Source organism: Mandrillus leucophaeus, unplaced genomic scaffold (genome assembly GCF_000951045.1).
Source record: "Mandrillus leucophaeus isolate KB7577 unplaced genomic scaffold, Mleu.le_1.0 Scaffold49, whole genome shotgun sequence".
NCBI lineage: Eukaryota > Metazoa > Chordata > Mammalia > Primates > Cercopithecidae > Mandrillus > Mandrillus leucophaeus.
Window position 1 is genome coordinate 4,082,119 of NW_012105253.1, and position 9,457 is coordinate 4,091,575.

At 40.9% G+C, this 9,457-nt stretch overlaps 1 protein-coding gene across 1 annotated transcript; it reads left to right on the plus strand.

The window, feature by feature from the left end:
• The first annotated feature begins 7,136 nt into the window (after positions 1-7,136).
• On the plus strand, positions 7,137-9,222 carry LOC105550561 (prothymosin alpha-like). The gene is made up of 2 exons (XM_011995509.1): positions 7,137-7,218; positions 8,861-9,222. The coding sequence occupies exons 1-2, from the start codon at positions 7,137-7,139 to the stop codon at positions 9,220-9,222; spliced, it is 444 nt and encodes a 147-aa protein (XP_011850899.1).
• The last annotated feature ends 235 nt before the right edge of the window (positions 9,223-9,457 follow it).

Consider the following 9,457-nt stretch of genomic DNA (forward strand, 5'->3'; position numbering starts at 1 on the left):
TTTATTTATTTATTTATTTATTTATTTATTTATGACAGAGTTTTACTTTTGTTGCCCAGGCTCGAGTGCAATGGCGTGATCTTGGCTAACTGCAAACTCTGCCTCCTGGTTTCAAGTGATTCTCTTGCCTCAGCCTCACAAGTAGCTGGGATTACAGGCGTGTGCCACCAAGCCTGGCTAATTTTGTATTTTTAATAGAGATGGGGTTTCACCCTGTTGGCAAGGCCGGTCTTGAACTCCTGACCTCAGGCGATCTGCCTGCCTTGGTCTCCCAAAGTGCTGGGATTACAGACATGAGCCACAACACCTAGCAGTACCTCCTTTTTAAATGTTGCATAATATTGCATAATATAGCTACAGCTTATGTAGCCATTCCTCTTCTCTGGATGCCAGTTGTTTCTAATGTTTCATGATAAAAATGACGCAATAAGCCTTTGCATGGGTTTTCTTGCATGTATGTGTTAGCGCTTCTTTAGCATGGATACAAAGATGGGGAATTCCTGGTTCATAAGGTATATGCATTTTGAAAAGTACTAGATATTACCAAATTGCCCCCAAAGTGGTTTTACTATTTATACTCTTACCAGCAATGTAAGAGACCATCCATTTTCTTATAACCTCACCAATATAGATATTAGTAAATTTTTAAATCTTTAGCAATATATTGGTGGAAAAGTAGTATTTCATTCTTGTTTCAGCATTCATTTCCCTGATTACCAATGAGGGTTGTTATCTTCTCATGTGTTTATTGACTTTTTATATTTTTCCTCCTACAAATTGCTCATTCATACAATTTGCGATTTGCTTTTCTATTGAGTTGTCTTTTTCTTATTGATATAAAGGAGGCTTAAATATAGGTTATCTACAAATAAAGGTACATAAATATTCTGGCTTATAACCCTTTGCCTGTTATACGTATTGCAAATATTTACTATCAGTCTATACATTTTCTTTAATTTTGTTCACAGCATAGTTGTGTCATACAGAAATTAAAAAATTTTCATAGAGTCAAATTTATCAGTATTATAACCTTTTTGTCCTTTGCCTTCGGTATCTTATCAAAGAAGATCTTCCTGGCAGGTGCAGTAGCTCACACCAGTAATCCTAGCACTTTGGGAGGCCAAGGAGGGAGGATTGCTTGAAGCCAGGAGTTGGAGACTAGCCTGGGCAACATAGCAAGACTCTGCCTCTACAAAAAAATTAGCCAGGCATGATGACACACATGTAGTTCCAGCTACTCGGGAGGCTGAGGCAGGAGGACCGCTTGAGCCCAGGAGGTTGAGGCTGCAGTGAACCATTATCATGCTACTGCACTCTGTCCTGGATCACAGAGTAAGACCCTGTCTCAAAAAACAAATAAAAACAAATAAATAAGAATTAAAAAAACAAAAAACAAAAAGAGAAAGTTGCATGATTTAAAAAGAAACAATGATATAAAAAATCTTAGATTTTGAAACACTATGATAAAAAAGGAATATTTGGAATAAGAAAGGGAGGGAAAATGTATAAATATTTAATATAAATTAATTTTTAATTTTCAGTCACTGTGTTGTCCAGACTGGTCTTGAACTCCTGGGTGTAAGTGAGCCTCCCACCTCAGCCTCCCAACATGCTGGGATTATAGGCATGAGCCACTGTGCCCAACCAGTATAAACTGATGGACACGAAATTTTAACTGGTATAAAAGTCCTATAGTTAGTAAATATATTTGGAGGAAAAGATAGTTTATAAATAATATAAATATAAAATTATAAAATTCTACAGCTTATTTTAAGGCCATTATAACAAAAGTTTGTCCATTTTAACCATGAATAAAATTCTAATGGAAGAGAGTTGGACCCTTATCTTACACCATACACAAAAGTCAGCTCAAAATGGGTTAATCAGTCCAGGAGCGGTGGCTCGCACTTGCAATCTCAGCACTTTAAGAGGCTGAAACAGGTGGATCATCTAAGGTCAGGAGTTCCAGACCAGCCTGGCCGACATGGTAAAACACTGTCTCTATTACAAATACAAAAATTAGCCAGATCTGGCAGCTCATGCCTGTAATCCCAGCTACTTGGGAGGCTGAGGCAGAAAAATCGCTTGAACCCAGGAGGTGGAGGTTGCAGTGAGCTGAGATCATGCCACTGCACTCCAGCCTGGGCGACAGAGGGAGACTCCATCTCAGGAAAAAAAAAAAAAAAAAAGGGTTAATGAGTTAAACATAAGAACAGGAAACATAAAATTCCTTAGAAGAAAATGCAGGAAAAAGAATCTTGACATTGACTTTGGTGATGATTTTTGACATGACACCAAAAACACAGGTTAAAAGAAAGCGAAAATAGACTAGTGGGAAGTGGGAATACAACAAACTAAAAACTTTCTGCACAGCAAAGGAAACAACACAATGAAAAGGAAATGTACAGAATGGGTGAAAATGTTTGCAAACCATAGATCTGATAGGGATTACTATCCAAAATACATAAGAAGCTCCTACAACTCAATAGCAAGCAAATTAACAAAGAAGAAACCCCAAAGAAATAACCTGATTTGCAAATGGGCAAACAGAATGGACACTTCTCCAAAAAAAGACATACAAATGGCCAGCAGGTATATGAGAAGGTGCTCAACATTACTTACCATCAGGGAAATGCCAATCAAAACCGCTGAGATATCACTTCATATCTGTTAGGATGGCTATTATCAAAAAAAGACAAAAGGTAACAAATATTGGTGAGGATATGGAGAAAAGGGAACCCTTGTACACTGTTGTTGGGAAAATACATTGGTGCACCTATTCATATGGCAATTCCTCCCCCAAAAAAGTGCTAATGGAAAACAGACACAGTTGTGCCTTATGTATGTATGTACGTACGTATGTATGTATGTATTTATTTTTGAGACAGAGTCTCACTCTGTCACCCAGGCTGGAGTGCAGTGGCACAATCTCGGCTCACTGCAACCTCTGCAAACTCATCTACAAGGAATTGCATTTTTATTCACATAGATATGCAACTGATTTGAGAGTGGATTACTTTTTAATTGTATGTGTTTGAAGGAATTTAGTTGCCTCCTAGATTCAAGGGATTCTCCTGCCTCAGTTTCCTGAGAGCTGGGACTACAGGTGTGCGTCACCACGCCTGGCTAATTTTTGTGTTTTTAGCAGAAACAGGGTTTCACCATGTTGGCCAGGCTGGTCTCGAACCCCTGACCTCAAGTGATCTGCCTGCCTTGGTCTCCCAAAGTGCTGGGATTACAGGCGTGAGCCACCGTGCCTGGCCAGTTGTGCCTTATGATGCCAATGTGAATGGAAGAGAGCTATAACATAAGCCTTTCGGGAAAAGCCTACGCATTGAACATGGCAAGAAATCCTTGTAGCCACCGACACTGAGGAGCACAGAGACTTTATTAGCAAAGGATTCCACAAAGGAGTTTGTGATCCTAAAAACAATTAAGGTATCCAGAGGACCTAACTGAACAAGAATAATGAAGAGATGAAAATAAGGTAAAATAGGCTGGGCGTCGTGGCTCACACCTGTAATCCCAGCACTTTGGGAGGCTGAGGTGGGTGGATCACCTGAGGTCAGGAGTTTGAGACCCGTCTGACCAACATGGAGAAATCCTGTCTGTACTAAAAATACAAAATTAGCCCGGCGTGGTGCCACATGCCTGTAATCCCAGGTACTTGGGAGGCTGAAGCAAGAGAATCGCTTGAGCCTGAGATGCAGAAGTTGCAGTGAGCCGAGATTGTGCCACTGCACTCCAGTCTGGGCAAAACAGCGAAACTCCATCTCAAAAAACAAAAAACAAAACAAAAAACAAAAAAAGAAAGAAAAGAAAAAAAGAAAAAGAAAATAAGGTAAAATGTAGCCAGGAGAACATTTCTAAATATTTCAGTCTCACAAACATTACAGAAGCACCGTAGGTAGTGACATTATAGTCAGAAGTAATAAAATCCATTCACTGTGAAGTTTTTCTACCACCTTTGTGAAGATTTCGAAAACCATCAGCGGTTCATTGGCATCACAACATGGTTAAATTTAAATTTTAATTTGTGTTCGGTTTGGAGCTCCAGCTTTCCATAGTTTAGCTTGAGAAATGGACTTGCCCCCAAAGAAAAGCCTATCTTTTATTACAAGAATAAATTAAGGATTTAAAATATTTATCTGGAATAGTAATACAGAATAAAATCCTAGATAACTAAAGAATAAAAAAAAGCAATGCCCACTGGTCATGTTATAAGAGATATACAAACATCTGCCTGAGCACTACTAAATTGAATAAATTTAGAATCAATTCCCTACGAGAACCATGAAGAGAAAAATCTGCATGTTATAGAAAGAGCATGGACCCTTAAGGGTCTGAAAAAGTGGTTTTAATGCCTTCTAGCTGGGCAGATCTTGTGGGAATGTGATTCTTAGGCAACCACTGAGACTCAGTTTTTTTATTTACCTTGAGAAAATGAAATATTTTTCAGCTCTCAAAATCAGTGATTCTAGTTGTTTGGAAAAGATTGCATTTGATGTTTAATTTGGAGTATGAAAAAAAGAGGTACTCTATTAAAGCAGTTAGATGAATAAACTATTAAAATGAGGGTTAGTTTATGTGCACAAATGCTTCAAAATATTGAACAATTATAAAGTCTTTATAGCTGATGAATAATTAGTGAAGGCTTTACTTCAATAAGAAATAAAAACATGCCTAAATCTTTTCATTTGTAGCTGCAAAGGAATGCAGAGCACAGAGTGTACAATTTATGATACATAATAATCTCATAGGCAGCTGGGAAACATAAAACTCATCTACAAGGGATTGCATTTTTATTCACACAGACATACAATTTACTTGAGAGTGGATTATTTTTTAATTGTATGTGTTTGAAGGAACTCAGTTGTATCAAAAGAGATGAAACAATAACATACGCCTTACTCTGCAAGCTTTTAAAAAAATACAGCAGACAATAAGATGCTGGATTGTAGGCTTAACAGTTCTCTTTTTTAATGCCCCATAACCATCTGTCCTATGTTTTCTGGGATAGACCTCGTTTCAATATCCTTTTCAATCATCTCCATTAACTTTCACAGTTCTCTAGAAATTCAAATATTTAGGAAATGAATTAATCAAGTTAGTATCCATTCAAATAAAAACATACATATATTTTTCAAAAGACAGGAAGTTACAAGTGACAGAGAATTAGAGGTTTAAGAAATAGCTTGATCGTTACAGGAGCTCACGCATGTGCCAGTTCAGTATCCACATATAGCATCATTAGAGATCCAGGAGCTGTGGGGAATAAGCACAGATTCTGTTCAACCCCCAAATCTCAGAATACACTTTCTCAAATAAACATGGCTCCACCTCTGTTAGTTGCTCAGTTTCCGCCCATCTGTTCTGAGAATTGCTTTTCCTTCCTCATTATAGTTTCCTGTGTCTGGGCAGGCTTATCCTGTTTCCTCTGGATGATGTTTTTGTTTGGACTGAGTTCCTGATTCCTCTTCCTTTTCCGTTTTATCTACTCCCGTTTAGTCTCTCGTTTGCACAATAGACTCCTTACATGGTACATTCTAAACATGATGCCAGTAATAATCTCTAACATTTATGTATGATGGCTGGAATACCCTGGCACTTGAGTTTAATATCATATTTTTTGTAGCATTATACACACACAGCTTTAAGAATTTGGGAAGAACATGGTGAATGGTTGGGGGGAAGAAATGGCTAAGTGCTTTAAACATATTGTGATACCTAAGTTGTATGGCTATATAGAGACAAAAGCAATTGATAAAATTCTACTTGGAAAGTCACAAAACATGAGAGACCATTTATTTGTATGTTGGTTTGGGGGCAATATGATGGGTAGGGTATATTTCTCTAAAGTACCCAGTATAAATCTGCAAACTAGAAAAGAAGGAAGCAAACCTGGGAGAAGATCACTAGCAAAAATCCAGCTTGCTCACAGAAAAAAAGGGGCTCATTTATAGCTATAGGAGTGAGAGGGAAGAGTCACCATAAAGGACCAAGTCCATATGGAGGCTGTTGAGAGACAATTCTCCAAGAATTTCTTGCATTTCTGCACATGTTGCAACCAGGGCACTGACTACCTTTTATTCTAATCTATCTTTAGAGGACATTTATATAGCAAACTGTCTTGAAGGATAGAGATAGCATCTCCCTTCATAGCAAAAGAACAAGTTTGCTTACTATCCAGTGTTGTAAAATCATCTTTCCTTCTAGGGCTAAGGGGAAGTGTGCCACAACCCATTATAATGGGATTATTTTCCAAGCTCAGGGTGCTTTTCCTGTAACAGAACTCACTGCCTGTGCAGACATCAACTGTCCCTTGTGTCACCCTGTGGAAACTGGGGCTTGGGAAACCGGTGCCGAAATGCTGTTACTTTGGCTATTGCTATTGTTGTAATAAACAATCCTTTATTTCTGACCCAGATGTCTCATGTCTTCTACCAGCATCCATGAAACTACAGCAGGCTGACTAGATAGCCAGCCTTCAGGGTAAGCTATTAGATCCTCAAAGTTCTAATAGGACCTAGCCTAGGTATTAAGGTTACGTAGTCTTTTGCGCTATGATAACAGAATATCTGAGACTGGGCAACTTATAATACACAGAAATTTATTGGCTCACAGTTTTGGAGGCTGGAAAGTTCAATATCAAGGGGCAGGCATCTGGTGAGAGCCTTCTTGCTTCGTCATCATAAGGCAAAAGGAAAGAGGGGAAGAGGGGGAAGAAAGTGGACTGAACTTGCCCTTTTAATAATGAGCACACTCCTGCCATAACAAGCCCATTCTTGAGATAATGGCATTAATCCATTCAGGAAGGCAGAACCTTCATGGCCTAATCACTTCTTAAAGGTCCTACTTCTTCAGGAGGCTGAGGCAGGAGGATCTCTTGAGCTTATGTTGAGGCTGCAGTGAACCATGATTGTGCTACTGCGCTCTAGCCAGGATGACATAGTGAGACCCTGTGTCTAAAAAAAATTAAAATTAAAATTAAAAAACTAAAAATAAGATCCCACCTCTTGATATTGTTGCAACGGTAATTAAATTTCAACATGAGTTTTGGAGGGGACAGACATTCAGACCATAGCACATGGGCACCTGGTCCCGGGGAATTTACGTGGGAGGCAGATATGCCAGACATGGTGCTAGAGGATTTTGGAGATTTTATTAATAGCCAGTCAAGAAGAGCAATTCTTGAGCCCTATCCTTTACGAGGGGAACGTAAGACTCCAGGCAAGTTGCTGACTGGGAGTTGGCAGCTGTATATTGTTTTGTGGTAGCACGGTGAGAAACCTCAGGTACACAAGAGATTCAGGTAGAAGAGATCATATAGCTTTGCAGGCTTCCCCTGGAGAATTCATAGTTACTGCTGTCCTTACACTGCCACAGAAATTCTTGGCATTTCAGTCTGTGAGCAGGTCAGCAGTGTCCAAATTCTTCTGATTTGTAGCTATAGACTCCAGGTGGACTCTACATGGTTTCCAAGGAGAAGAGTGAAACACGTTGTAGACGGCTGAGTGCTCATTTAGAATAGCAAGTATGGGGCAAGAACTGACAGATTACATCCTATAGCAGGAGGCAACAAACTTTTATAAAGGGCCAGATAGTAAATATTTTAGCCTTTGTGGGCCTTACAATCTCTGTCACATGTATGGAAAACTCTCCTCCTGTAGAACAAAAACAGCCACAGATGAAACCAATGAGCATGGCTGCACTCCAATAAAACTTCATTTACAGAAACAGAGGGCAAGCTGGGTTTAGATGGTAGGTGGTAGTTTGCACTAGAGGATTGTTTCATATTTAGGCTGGCTTTCTGAATGTGTGGCCAGTCACACAGGGCCATGAGCTCAGAAGCTCCCTGCACTTGTTCTGATGTTCTTCTGTCAGTGTCAAAATTCTTAATAATTTTCAAACAAAGGCTGGGCAGGGTGGTTCACACCTGAAATCCCAGCACTTTGGGAGGCTGAGGCAGGAGAATTGCTTGAGCTCAGGTGTTTGAGACCAGCCTGGGCAACGTGGCAAAACCTCGTCTCTACAAAAAATACAAAAATTAGCTGGGCATAGCGGTGTGTGACTGTAGTTCCAGCACCCTGGGAGGCTGAAGTGGAAGGATGGCTTGAGCCTGGGAGGTGGAGGCTACCGTGAGCTGTGATTGCGCCACTGCACTCTTGCCTGGGTGACAAAGTGAAATCCTGTCTCAAACATTTTTTTTTCAAAAAAGAATATTTTGGACACTCTGTTTAAAGACTCAACATGCAGTATAAATCTGTTGCTGAAATATCAAGCCTAATGCCATCATGCACTTAAAACACATTGCTTCTTGCCCTGATTCTAAGCACACATAATTTCAGTTATAATCCAGCTTTTCACACATTTCTAAGGATTCAGAATTGGACTGGGCACTGTGGGTTACCCCTGTAATCCCAGCACTTTGAGAGGCCAAGGCGGGCGGATCACCTGAGGTCAGGAGTTTGAGACCAGCCTGGACAACATGGAGAAACCCCATCTCTGGTAAAAATACAAAAATTAGCTGGGAGTGGTGGTGGGCACCTGTCATCCCAGCTATTCGGGAGTTTGAGGTAGGATAATGACTTGAACCCAGGAGATGGAGGTTGCAGTGAGCTGAGATGGTGCCACTGCACTACAGCCTGGGTGGCAGAGTGAGACTCTGTATCAAAAAACAAAACAAACAAACAAACAAAAAGAATTCAGAATTGAGGTGGTCAGAATAGCTCGTTCTTTTGCCAGTTAAATTCCTTCTTTTCCCCACTGGCTGCTCTGAAAAGCCGTCTTTGCATTGTTCCTTGTCCGGCTGGGCAGCTTTATCGCCAGAGTCCCTGAACTCTGGCTTTCTTCTTAATCCCCTGCATCGGATCACCCTCGTCCCCCCACCCCGTGTCAGAGGCAGCCGTAGACACCGGCTCCGAAATCACCACCACGGACTTACAGGTGAAGGAAGTTGTGGAACAGGCGGAAAATGGAAGAGACGCCGCTGCTATCGGGAATGCTAAGGAGGAAAACGGGGAGCAGGAGGCTGACAATGAGGTAGATGAACAAGAGGAAGAAGGTGGGGAGGAAGAGGAGGAGGAAGAAGAAGGTGATGCTGAGGAAGAGGATGGAGATGAAGACGAGGCAGCTGAGTCGGCCACGGGCCAGCGGGCAGCTGAGGATGATGAGGATGACGACGTCGATACCAAGCAGCAGAAGACCCACGGGGATGACTAGACAGCAGAAAAGGAAAAGTTAAACTACAAAAAAAAAAAAAAAAAAAAAGTCGCCGTGACCTGTTCACTCTCCACTTCCCGTCTCAGAATCTAAACGTGGTCACCTTCGAGCAGAGAGGCCCCCCCACCGCCCGCCGCCCACCGCGGGCAGTGCCACCCGCAGACGACACACGCTCTCCACCACCCAACCCAAACCATGAGAATTTGCAACAGAGGAGGAAAAAACCCAAAACTTC